Below are 13,448 nucleotides of genomic sequence, written 5' to 3'. Positions count from 1 at the left end.
ATTTCTATGCCCATCTCCCCTCCATCCACCTACCAATTTACTCACCTCCCTTCCATTCAGAGTTTCCATCAAATAGACCCATTCATTCCATGACTAACCTATCCATCCTTATGTTCAGTGCAACCCACTTCTTCACCCACCCATCCATGTTCATGTATTCATGCATCCAAATGTCCATGATACCCTCACCCATCCTTCTTCATATTCTTCAAATGATCTTCCCATTCATCATACTATGAACCACCCACATACCTACCTTCCTCATCCAGTAGTTTACTTGGAGCATTTATTCCGGGCCTATTAATGTGCTAAGCACTAGGCTCTAAACATAGGCCTGTTTAATGAAGGTCAGAATTCATTTAAGGACACAACATGAAACTCAGTAATACATGTAGGGACTCAGGAAACAACACAGAAAGCCAGGGACAGGAAGTTTGAGGAAACTGTCTTGGCCTAATTAACAAGCAAAAATTTCCAGGTAGAGGCCATCAAGCTTAGTACCCCTTGGAGTTTCTCATTCTGACAGGGGATAGGTACTTGAACAGAAGTGTGGCTGAGCTAGTAGAGGCAGGGTACTATGACCATCAGTGAGAGGAGGTAAGAGAAGCAGGGCAAAGATCCACATGTATCCTTACTCGCCTTCTTCAAGAAATTGGGTGAGGGAAGGGGCCAAAGTGTGTCTTTCATCTCAGGCCCCAAAGACATAAATTTCATCTCACCTGCTTTGAAAGTGAGACCCTTGGGTGGGGCTGGAAATTAAGCAAGACAGGATAGATAGATAGAACAATCAGAATTCTGAGTTTTCATTTACTTTCAAGAAGATTTAGAGAAGAATTTGGTCTTATTTGGGGGCCACAGGAACCATTTGGGCATTTATAGACCCTGGAATTCCTTAGCTTCTGTCCCCACTGTACACATCACCTTCACCCCCTCCCCTTTTACGTACTATTCCTCCCACTCCATAGTAACATATTATGTCCACACTAATATCAGAAGATTCCATAGTGACCTCTGACAAGAACTCAGACACTCCATTCCCTCTGACCTGTATCTCTGACACTCACTCACTTGATGACATTGAATCAGCATCTGCACTCCAATGGGCCTTATGACCCCTATGTGTAAGATGAGGAAATGGGACTTGTGCCCTCAGAGTCCTTCCACCCAGGTGGTTCAGCTTTGTAATCTCTTCTGGGAGGATTTTGAGAAGGACACAGAATAAAGAGGGACAGCACCTCTGAAGACATCTTGGTTATTCATTAGAAATTCTATTTCCTGCTCCCTTTGTGGGGTCCACTGGGTCCCTGAAACTGATGGTATGGGATTCTGTAGTGTAAGTGCCTGAGAGTCAGCTTTTTCATTGTAATGTGAGTGCCTGACATTAAGCTTTTGAGTGGTGAGGCATCCATTTCAAAGACACCCACTGCAATACACAATAGGACAACTCAGCTGTATAACACAGATTGTAATGACAGGACTAGATGAGCAACCACTCTCCCCTCACCCACGAAGTTCCACTTTTAGGAAGTCCTCAAGGAATCCAAATCATTGATCATGGCAAAGCCCAGTTTCTCCCTTCCCACACCCTAATACCCACTTCTATGTGCTTTAAATTCACCAACAGAAAGTGAACTCATGAAACCCTACATTTCACCCTGGGACCCTAATAAAGGGAGAGTCCTAGGTCTGCACTTTCTCCCACATTCTCTGTCCACAAACTCCTGTGTGGCCCTCTAGCCTGCCATGTACCCTACAAGGCTTGTGACTATTAAATCTTGTTCTCTTAAGTTCCCTGATGGTATGATAGATGCAAGTCCTGGGATCATAAAAAGAACCACAAAATCTTATCCAACCACAACACTGGCCCAGTGGTGGTAGGGGGATGTCTGTGAGGGGAATGTCTGGAGGCCTCTCTTTGAGTAAATATGCCCCCCACTCAGGGATGTCTCAGGCCTTCCTAGCTGAGAAAGTCACTGTAAATAGGCTGAGACCCACATCACAAACTCCCATAGAAGGCTCTGTCAGTGATCCTAAATTTTGTGACCATATCATCACTAAACTGATGATGAGGCTTGCTTTGTCTGGCTTCTGCCCATCATGTAGGACAAATGGAGAACAAAGCTTGGCCCAAAAGTGCAACAGCTAGTTAATGGAAGAAATGAGGACCCTACAGATGACATTTACTCTCTGAAGAGAGTCTCTCTCCCTGCCAAGACTGAGAGACTGGCTGACATGTGGACTCTTTGTTGGAAAGCTACCAAGTACCCTAGCACTCTCTCCAGAGCCCTTTCACCAGTCCAGTCAGAAGCCAGCCACTCCACTGCTATGGACCTCTTCTTGGGTGTAGTCTCTCAGGCAGGTCTCCCTATCTTACAGTTCCTCCTCCAACAACAAGGAGTTTGCACCAGATGGGAGACACCCCCCTAGAAGCTCTATGACATTCCTTAAAGTTCTCAAAGTAATACAACTTTGACAAATACTCTCTGAAAACTGTGCTGACAGGCTGTTCCTTCCCCATGCCCCACTCTGTGGCAACACATTTACTCTTTTGGCCTTATTCAAAGAATATAAACTACTGAAAGAGAAAATGGAGAAGGATGGGAGGAAAGGATAGGAGAGGGATAAAGAGACACAGAGACCTTGAGAGACCCAAAGAAGAAGAGAGTAGGTCAGACACTGACACAGAGAAGCACAGAAAGACAGAGATAACAAGAGATCCATAGAGACACATGTCAGAGACAAACAAAAAGGACATGCCACTTAGTGTGCAGATAAAATGTAAAGTGAATGGAGAGCAGGCACATTCTGCAACTCTCAGAGTTACCAAGAAGACGACCCTGATGGTGGCATTGACTCCGAAGGTCACCTGGAATGTGAGACAAGCTTTGCCCACTCCCCCTGGTTGACCAGAGGGCACGCTTCTGCCCAGGCTGCTGAGGATCAGGAACCATGCAACAAAAGACCCTTCCCCAGGGCTGTGTGCTATAGACACCCGCTGTCACATTGATGATCTCAGGAACTTGGGGTTCCCAGCAGGAAAGGAGGTGGCTGGCTTCACTCCAGTTCTCACATCCAACATACAGACTACTGAAGAAATAGGCTGGTCAAAGGCAGCTGGACATTTTCATGCTCTGGAATCACTGGACAGACCAGCTCTTCTTCAGTATGGAGTCTTCTAGACTTTTGAGCATCCTGGTCTTATCCACCCTTCTAGTGAATGTCCCATTCACTAGACAAGGGTTCTTGTCTGAGTGACTGGATCTTTCCCAGTAAGTACTGGGGCTTCAGCCCTCACCCTGGAGAGAGGAAAGTTACTAGGAGGAAGGAACAAGGCATAAGACTTGAGTTGCTTCCCACCATGTTAGCGCTGGTCCTAAGTTGGGAGAAATTTGCATATTTCTTCCAATTTCTCTCTTTATGGAAGAGCCCTTCAGTGAATGCAAGAATGCAGGACTTTCAGCCCCTTTGAAGTGAGGGTCAATGGGGTAGAGTGGAGTGGAGGGAAGAGTCACAGGATCTAGTGTGTATGAGAGAGACTGTAGGAATCTGGGAAGTCTAGGAGCCCTTCCTCTCACCCCACAACAGAAACAGCCCCCTTTCTCAGGATATTATCCCTAGCAAGTCCTGATTCTTTCAAATGCAATACAATACTGCAGAGTATTATAAACCATTCCTGCAACCCCAGGGGTGCCTTACCTTAAGGATAAAAGACAGTATCCAGAAGGTTCTTTGAACTGCAGTTAAGAATCCATGACCTCATAGTAATAATGATTATTGCTGCCATTTACTGAACATTTAGAAAGTCAGGAGTTTGAGAGATCCACATTCTGGTTCCACCACTCAGTGTCCATGACCTCGGGCATGATGCTTAAATTCCATGTGCTGTATCTCCTCCTCTGCAAAATGGGGATGTCAGTAAAACTGAACAAGGTATGATTTAAATGCACAGAAAAGCTCTTGGCTTATGGCAAACAGTTGACAAATGTTAGTTAACATCGCTATGCATCAGTTGCTATGATTAGAGCTTTACACACTTTTTAAAAATTTTTTAAGGTTTTATTTATTTATTCATGAGAGACAGAGTGCGGGGCAGAGACACAGGCAGAGGGAGAAGCAGGCCCACACAAGGAGCCCAATGCGGGACTTGATCCCAGATCCCGGGATCAGGTCATGAGCCAAAGGCAGATGCTCAAACACTGAGCCACCCAAGCGTCCCTACACACTTTGTCTCATTTCTTCCTCAACACCTCTTGAGGCTAAAATGATTTTACAAGTGATGAAACCACGGTTCAGAGAGGTGAGTGGTAATCCAAGGGGTAGAATTTTAAAACCCAACTCTCTGAAGTCAGAGTAAGCAATACTAATCACTGTGCAATAGTGCCCCCCAGAAAGAACTCCCAAATACGGACTCCTCAACCAGGCCAAAATGACCAAATTACCTCCGACCAATGGCTTTCAGTGGGGCCATTTTGCCTTCCAGGGGACATGTGCAATGTCAGGAGATGTTTTTAGTTTTTAAACTGGGGAGTGCTATTGGTGTACAGTGGGTAGAGGGCTAAGGCGCTGCTAAACATCCTACAGTGCACAGGACAGCCCTTCTCCTCCCATAACTAATGATCAGGCCCTAGTGACAAGGTTGAGACATCCTGCCTTAGAGGGGATGAGGCTAGGGGGTGGAACTAGGCATGGGGTAAGAAGGTAGAGAATAAGGGGTGTCAGAAGGGAGGGTAGCATAGACAGTGCTGGGAAATAAATGAGACACCCTGAAGAAAGGTCTCTTGGTGGATGAGCAAAGACAAAGCAAACTTCCCTGACTCCCCAGAATTGCCTCACGTTGGGGGAAGAGTGGACACTGTGCCCTCCATCATTCATGGTTGTAAAACTGTCCTTTCCCTAGGGAATGTGAATTCCAAGAAAGGGATGAATGTGCGAAGGACAGACAATGTCTAGATGACAACAAGAAGTGTTGTGTATTCAGCTGTGGAAAAAAATGTTTAGACCTCAATCAAGATATTATTCTGAGCCTCAGAATAACCATCCACCTTGCCCACCTTCTCATCTGCCCACCTAGGTGGCATCATCCTTGCTTTGCTAAGGGCTGGTCTCTGAAAAAGATTGCTGGGTTGGGGTGACCTGCAATTTAGAACCATCACTGCCCCTGATATTTTGTTAATATTAGGAAGTATCTTCATCCTGTCTGGACCTCAGTTTCCCCAAACGGAAGATGACTGTAGGATTGTACCAGCAGTCTCATGGTTGCTTTTAACTCATTATTCTCTTTTTTGTTTGTTTGTGCTTGTTAATTTTTGAGTCCCCTGGTGGCTATTACTGCCACATTTTTGCTGTACGTCATAACTAAGCTGTTGGTATTTACCAGCTTTTTGCTGCAGATGTGCTGCCTTTCTCCTTATTGAAGTGCAACTTAGCACCAGGAAACCTTCAACTACTCCGGACCAGAGGCTAGTATCTCACTTTGATGCCAAGAGCAAATGAGTCCACTGAGGTGGACTGTGACATGATCAGGTTTTTACGATGCCTACAAAGAAGGAACAGAGTATCTTTGAGGACTCAGGAATAAAGGATGTGGTAGCTTGAACCAGAGAGGAACTGAGGGGATGGAGAGGAGTGAGGTGAGTTTGAAAGGTGTCTAGGAGGTAAAGTAAGCAGGACTTGACAATGGAGCAGAGTGGGTAGAAATTAGACACAATCTAAAAAATCTGAAAAGCTCCCTTGGAAGCTCACAACCTCATGGAGGAGATCAAGGATGTAAACCAGCCACAATAACACACATGAAATCAGAAGCATGGTAGAACAATGCAGGATTGGTCCAGGTGTCTGTGGGGTATGGGGTATAGATGGAGTCAGTGACATCACAGAGGAGCTGATGTTTGAGGTTTTAAAGGGAGAGGTGGGAGTGCCGCTAATGAGCAGCAGCAGGGTGGGCAGAGGGAATGCAGAGCAAAAGATGTGGATGTGTGGGATAGCAAATGGTGTGAATATTGCAGAGCATGTACCTCAAATGGTACTGTGCAAAGAAGCACAAACATAACTTCAAGACTCACACTGAAGATAAGCTGAGCCCAGGATGCTTAGTGGGTCCCATCCTACATTCTTGCCGGGTTCCTATTCCTCAGTGCATAAGGATGCACCTGAACAACCACCAGGAGGTGGCTCGTGATCTGAGGTTGTGTCCATGCACCTGGCTGATTCTCCACGTTGGGTTCCACTGTTCCAGTCTACATTCCAAGGCCCCAGGTTTTCCCCCAAACAGAACCTTGGTTTCTGCATTCCTCTTTCCCTATCTCAGCCTCTTTTCAAACATGGTATAATTCTCTTTTGATCCCATCCCTATGCTTCTTTCCTTTATGTCCGATGTCTAGAGCCCCCAGTTTTCCCCAATTAAGATTCTGTTTAGTCCCATGCCTCTGAGGCTGAATAATTCACATTGTTTGGTACATTACATCTTGCATAGAGTAAAGGATCATTGAGGCTATTGTGACACCATTAAAGGGAGTGAAAACAGTCAGAACTTCGAGAGCTGAGAGCATCAAAGACATTGTTATTCTCTGTTTCTTAAAAAAATTATAAGACCCTTTTAGGACAAGGGTCTACAGGCACTGCCTTAGTTTGAATCCCCCAGAAACCAATCCTAGGACAAGGACATGGATAAAGGAGTTTACTTGGGACATCTTTCCAAACACACAAGATGGGGGGGAGGGGGCGGGTAAGTGATACAGGCAAGAGAAGAGTCGATTGTGAGCTGTTACGATGGGGACAAACTGCAGCTTACTCCCCCTGGGGACCTTCTAAGGAACCCTGTAAACATATGTCCAAATGTCTGCATTCATCTCCGTGATGGAGCAGCTGAGGCATTTTTTCACTAATTCCCATCCCCCCCCAGATATCTGGGTGTATTAAACCCCTTGCTCTTCTAGATTGTTCCTCATGCAAGCTGAGCAAGCTGTCAGGGAGCCAGAGAAAACCCACAGCACAGAAGTAGAGACTCTGACACTAGAAGTGGGAAGTTATTACTGTGCACTGGATGCTATTCAGCCATAACAAGGAGCAAAGCGGTTATATAGGCTACAATGTGAATGAACCTCAAAAGCATTAGGCTATGCAAAAAAAGCCAGACATGAAAGATGATATGCTGTATGATTCTATTTATATGAGATATCCAGAAAAGGTAAATCTATAGAAATAGAAAGTTACTGGTTACTGGTTGCCAGGGGCAGGATTAGGCTGGGGGAAATAGTGACTACTAATAGGTAGTCCTTTTTAAAAAAAAAAAAAAGTTTTATTTTTTTAAGTAATATCTATATCAGATGTGGAGCTCAAGCTCCTGCGATCAAGAGTCATATGGTCTTCCAACTGAGCCAGCCCAGTGCCCCTAAGGTTTTCTTCTGGAGTGATTAAAAAAAAAAAAAAAGTGGTGATTATGCAACATTGTGATGGTACTAAGAAGCCTCTACTCTGTCCACTTAAAAATGGTTAATCTTATCTGATGTGAACTCCACTTCACTTTAAAAAATGGATTAGAACAAAAAAGTTCACTAGATCTGTCTCCTGCAGCTGCAGGTGAAATCAAAGGTGAGCCAAGAACATGTCATATTTCTGCTTCAAACCTTAAGTTGAAAAGTTCAAGGAAGGATCCTCATGGCCTATGGCTTCTGTTTCTGAGGTTGTAACTGATATTTATCATTTCCTCCTGCATCATACATTCCAAATTGCACACAATGACAGAGGCTCTCTGTTAGCTCTGGCATCCTCTCTTGCTTTCAAAGCACCATGATCTCAACATATACTCTCTGAAGATTTGGCTTAACCTGGGATCAACCTGTCTCCTCCCCCAAAAGCTCCTTATGGCAATACCTTTTCTTTTTGGCAATGGTTAAGAGAAAGGAGTGGCCCAAAGAAAACAAAAAGGAGAAAGAAGGGAAACAAAGGGCAGGGAGAAAGAGACTCAGAGGGAGACTCACAGGAAAAGAGAAAAAGGCAAGGGACAGAATAAAAGGAGGAAGCATAGAGAGAAGAAAAATAAACAGCGTGAGAAAAAGAAGCAGACAAAAACATATCAGGAGAAGGGTAAGATTGGAAAGAGGGAACTGGAATATTCTTTTAAGATTTTATTTATTTATTTGAGAGAGAGAGAGAGAGAGAGAGAAAGAGAGAGAACATGGGTGGGGAAGAGAAGAGCAGAGGAAGAAGGAGAAGCAGGCTCCCCAGTGAGCAGGGAGTCCGATGCCATGGAGCTTGATCCCAGAACCTCAGGATCACAACCTCAGCCAAAGGCAGATAGATGCTTTATCAACCGAGCCACCCAGGCATCTCAAGAACTAGCATATTCTTGATCTCTAAACTCCCCCCTGGAAAATGGAAAATGAAATTGGACATCCCTTTCTCCAAGGGAGTCTAGAAGTCCCAGACAAGCTTTACTCCCTCCTCCTGGCTACCAGAGAGCCAGAGAGCCTCAGTGAGCTGAGGAGTAGAAGCTGCCTGTCAAAATCCCTTTCCCCCAGGGTTAGTGCTGTGGGTTCCAGATACTCCCACTAATGACCTCTGGGACTTGATGTTCCCCAACAGAGGGAGTGTAGCTGGCTTGTCTCCAGTGATATGTGGCTTTTGCTCCAGGGAAGCCAAAGTTCAGAAGCAGGAGCTACTGAGGAGCAGTTCTTAATTTTGGTGCCATCAGCCAGGCCAGTAGCTCTTAACATGGGGCTTTTGGGACTTCTGTCAGTCCTAGCACTCTTCATCCTCTTGGGGGGAGTCCGGAAACCTGAGCTGGTTGAGGGGTTACTTGCCAGTAAGTACTGGGGACCAGATCCTCCCAGCGGAGACATGGAAGTTGCTGGGAGGGAGGAAGTTTCTGGGAAGAATTCTACAGATGAGGAAAGCTTCCCCTACTCAACCTGGGGTCCTGTGTGGGAGAAAGGGGAGATATTCACAGTCCATCCCTCAGGCCCCTTCCTCCTGATAAGATGCACTCTGTGAGTGCAGGAACCCGAGTTTATGGCAACAGACTCCCCACTGTCATTATGAGAGGGATTCCTTCTGGAGGTGCCTAGACCCGGAGCTCATGAGATGGACTAAAGGTGCTGGGACCTTGTGGGCCTTTCCTACAAGAAAGGTCCCTTGCCCTAGCACCACCCTTAGCAGCTTCAAATTTTCCAGTTGCAGCCCCCAAAAGTCTCCCCACACCCAAACCCCCAGAGAGTCCTTGCCTGTGGAGTAAAGAATGGTCTCTGGAAGTCCCTTGGAATGCTGAGATATGAAGGTTCCCATAAGTAGCAGTTAAAATACACTGAGCACTCAGCAGTGAAGCCATACATTGCAGGTTCAAATCCAGGCTCCACTTTTTGGTGGCTGTGTGACCTTGGGGAAGTTCACATGACCTCCCTGTGCTCCAGATTCCTCTGTTTTATAAAATGTGGATATTGGTAGGATTCACCCATAGAAGTGCCATGAGAATTAAGGAAAAGAGGACAAGCTCATAGTATCTCTTTAATATTAGTTATTAGTAATATGCCCCAGGCCGCCTGACAAGGCCTCCAAGATTTGTCAACTAGACCTCCAAATAACTTTACAGGCAAATGAAAGAATCAAGGTCCAAAAATGGTGCCTGCCACACCACGGGTTGCAGAGAATTCAAAAGCCCAGCTACCTGACTCCACAAATGGAGATCTCAGTCACCTAGAGGAGCTACAGCCCTTTTACCCCCACCCAGGGAACGTCCAAATATAGGAAATCCAATGACCAGAGTAGTCCTAGAGGAGAGCATCCTTCTCCCTAAAACCTTACGGGCGGTGCGGGTGAGAGTAGGGTTGTGTTTGGTGAATAGATGAGGAGTTGTTATGGGGTTGGGAGTGGGGCCAGTGGTATGAAAATCCTGAGCTCTCTGAAGGTCTCTACTTCTGTGGACGATGAAGCGAAAAGCCTTCTCTAACTCTGCAGTGATGTGCTGGGCCTGTCAATGGAGGGTTCTTGCCTGCCTTCTTCCCTTTTTCCCCTTCCTCAGTCAAGTGTCCCCGTACCAGAATACCATGCCGTTACAGAGAAATCGACCAATGCTCGAGGAGTAAAAGCTGCCCTGAGAAGATGACTTGCTGCAATTTTAACTGTTCAAAGAAATGTTTAGACCTCAAGGAAGGTAACACACAAACCCCCTGAAGTATCCAGTGCCCTCCCTCCTGGCCCCCACTTTCTGCCCATCTACACTGGCAGTGTTCGACCCCTCCCCTGATTTCCTGATGGCTGGTCTCTGACCAAGAATCTGGGTGCATCTTTTACTTAAACCAAATCCTAGCAGCGCTGGAATGGGGAGGAGTTTATTTCATTTTCTGCCCCTATTCATGTATGTGATGTGAATAACAGAGTTTTTGCTTTATGGACCTTAGTTTCTCGCATCTGTAAGAAAGATGTAGGCATTAGACCACATGGTCTCTTGGCTATTCTTCTGTGATCCTCTGAGATGCCAAGTTCTCAGTGAAGTCCCATCAAACATCAAATAGTATCAGGTGATACGATAGCTATAAGAAACAAGTATACAATTTCTATTTCCTGGCATTCCCCCTTGCCCCCCACCAGGCTTCTCTGTCATATAAATCCAGGATTCCTTCTCTAACCACTTTTTTACTCTTCCACTCTTCCTTCTGTGCCCATATGATTGAACTTTAAAGAGGACCATCAAGGACCATTCATTCATTCATCCATTCAACAAATATTTACTGGTGCCGCTTACACACATGATGGGCTCTGCTTGCTCAATATAGGCCAGGGGAGGCAGGTCAGGTTTTCCTGGAAAAGAGATCTATGATTTAAGATCTGAAAGATTGGCTGTAAGTAGGCAAAAATTGGAGGGAAAATTTCCAGGCACAGGAAATGCACACATGTGCAAAGTCCCTGTGTTCAGGGACAGCAAGTTCAGGCGTAGAAATTTCAGAGACTAGAGAGCAAGTACGCCCATGATGAGAGAGAGAAGTATCAGGAGGGTGAGGCCATGCTACATAGGCAGGGTTCTGACAAGGCAGAGTCTTGCCAGCCAGAGTAAGGGATCTGGTCTTAATTCTAAGAGCAACAGAATATCTATGTTCAAATCCCTTGTCATCTTTGTGACCTTAGGGAAGTTACTTTGTCTCTCTGAGCTTCAGTTTCCTCATCTGCAAAATGAAGACAATAAGAGGACCTACCTCCTAAGGTTATATGTCAATATATGTCAAGTGCTAAGAGTTTTAATAAAAAACTGTCATTGTTGTGCTTCAGACTGTGAGGTTCTAAACAACTCTATTTGTACCTCATAGTACTGTGCACAAAACAGTTGCTCAGGGGGATACCTGGGTGGCTCAGTGGTTTAGCACCTGCCTTCAGCCCAGGGCGTGATCCTGGGGACCCGGAATCAAGTCCCACGCCGGGCTCCCTGCATGGAGCCTGCTTCTCCCTCTGCCTGTGTCTCTGTCTTTCTCTCTCTCTCTCTCTGTCTCTGTGTCTCTCATGAATAAATAAATAAAAACTTAAAAAAAAAACAGTTGCTCATTAAGTATTTCTCAAAGTTCAGGATATATTTGATTTTGTACTGTGTACATTCCTGAAGCAACCTCTCAGTGCCAGATTATCTGCTAGGAACTAGTATACCAAGATGATGTAATGTACAAACCTCACTTTCTGATGGAGAAGTCAGAAAATATGAATAAATAATTACAATTATGTGGAAGTGTAGGCAAGATTGAAAAGCAATAAAGAAAAGCAAACAGTGAAGAATGGAGCCAGGAGAGAGATCACAGAAGAGTCTGATGTGGGATGGAGTGTTTTGAGGAATGAATAGAAATGTACCTAGTAAGCAAGAGAGGGGTGGACTCTCCAAGCATGTGCAAAAGAGTGGAGAAGTGTAACAGCACAATATTTTTTTTTAGCACATCCATGCTGCTCTAAAAATATCATGCTCTATCATTCTTCCAAGCCTTTGCACATGCCTGGAATATTCTTTAGCAAGGCAGGCACCCGAGCAGTACTGCTCTGCCATCTTCTTGCAGACATATGCACTTTGCCAATGAATGTGGGCCTCTGCCTGGCCCTCATTCCACGCTGGTGGTACAATAAGGAATACAAACGCTGCTACAGATTCAACTATGGTGGTTGCAGTGGGAACAATAACAACTTCCAATCTGAAGCTGTCTGCAGGGCCATCTGCCCAGAAATATGTAAGTCCCAGGGGTCCCGTCTCCCATGCTCACCTGCACCAGTGGGAGATCTGGGTGTTGGCGGGCCCATTCCAGGAAGTTGGCAGGCCTGGGGCAAATAGAACAAGTCCAATCACAAGGTAAGAATGCACCTTGTAGAGGGGTCGATAGAGGATGCTTTGGAAAAGAGAAGGTAAGATGAGGAGCAGTAGCCAAAGGGAAGTTGGGAGGTATGAGATGGATAAAGGGTGCAGAGTGAGGAAGCAGAAGGGGTGGAGTGTCCAAGACTATGTCAGAAAAAGGCCCAGTGGAATATAAATAATAGTGAAAGGGAATAGAGGGGAAGGGAGAAGAAATGGGTAGGAAATATCAGAAAGGGAGACAGAATATGGAAGACTCCTAACCTTGGGAAACGAACTAGGGGTGGTGGAAGGGGAGGAGGGCGGGGGGTGGGGGTGACTGGGTGGCGGGCACTGAGGGGGGCACTTGACGGGATGAGCACTGGGTGTTGTTCTATATGTTGGCAAATTGAACATCAATAAAAAATAAATTTATTATTAAAAAAAAAAAAAGAAAAAGGCCCAGTGAACCAGCCCAGTGTTGGTGCCATGCACCATCACCCAATCTCTTCATTTTCCTTTTTAAGGTGATTAGAACCAGGGCAACCACATGCTTTATTGACCAAACCAAGAAACTTTTGAGAGTGAAAGGGGATGCCATGAATTACTACATTGGGACAACAGGTGTAAACTGGGACTTGACTGGAAAAACCAGAGCACACAAGCACCCTATGAGCCCTAAAAGTCACTCCACTTCTGTTTTATCTTCCTGTGAAAAGATATAAAAATGATCCCATCTCTTTTGTTCCATTAACTACAGCATTTGGTTCCTGAGGTGAGTAAGGCCCAATCATCTCATCCTTTTTTATTCTGCTATCTTGCAGAGTCACCATCTCCCTCAGTAGGATAAAGAGAACTGGAACAACCTTCAGAATTTGGCTCATAATCCAAGGTTCTCTTCACATGTGCCTGACTGACGCTTCATATTGGCTTACTCTGGCCAAATCTCAGCTGCCAAAACATTGGCTGTTCCAAAAAAACGGAACCTCAGAATTTGCTTACTCCCTTTCCTCCAGGTCACCTTCTCTTCAAACACAATGCCCTTCATCCTTTAACCCTTTATCAATGTCTGACCCTATCTCTTCAACTCTCAGCATACCTGTGTATACTTTGGAAGCCTCCAGTTTCCCTAATAAAGTGTTCTATAGGTCTGATA

The 13,448-nt window shown here is 45.3% G+C and overlaps 1 protein-coding gene and 1 long non-coding RNA gene across 2 annotated transcripts; one reads left to right on the top strand and one right to left on the bottom strand.

Moving 5' to 3' along the window:
• Nucleotides 1-3,762: 3,762 nt before the first annotated feature.
• On the bottom strand, nucleotides 3,763-6,435 carry LOC112674029 (uncharacterized). The gene is made up of 3 exons (XR_004809080.2): nucleotides 6,063-6,435; nucleotides 5,375-5,536; nucleotides 3,763-3,896 (listed from the first exon to the last, which is right to left on the bottom strand). It is a non-coding gene; the product is annotated as an uncharacterized LOC112674029 (long non-coding RNA).
• A 2,171-nt stretch (nucleotides 6,436-8,606) lies between these two features.
• LOC112674028 (WAP four-disulfide core domain protein 6A-like) lies at nucleotides 8,607-13,448 on the top strand. Its single transcript, XM_025470221.3, has 4 exons — nucleotides 8,607-8,803; nucleotides 10,016-10,147; nucleotides 12,027-12,194; nucleotides 13,117-13,448. Coding segments are annotated over exons 1-4 (492 nt in total). The 5' UTR covers nucleotides 8,607-8,613; the 3' UTR covers nucleotides 13,119-13,448.

This window comes from Canis lupus, chromosome 24, assembly GCF_003254725.2.
Source record: "Canis lupus dingo isolate Sandy chromosome 24, ASM325472v2, whole genome shotgun sequence".
In the NCBI taxonomy this organism is placed as follows: Eukaryota; Metazoa; Chordata; class Mammalia; order Carnivora; family Canidae; genus Canis; species Canis lupus.
The sequence above is the reverse complement of the archived record's forward strand: the minus strand, read 5'-3'. Positions and strand labels throughout refer to the sequence as shown.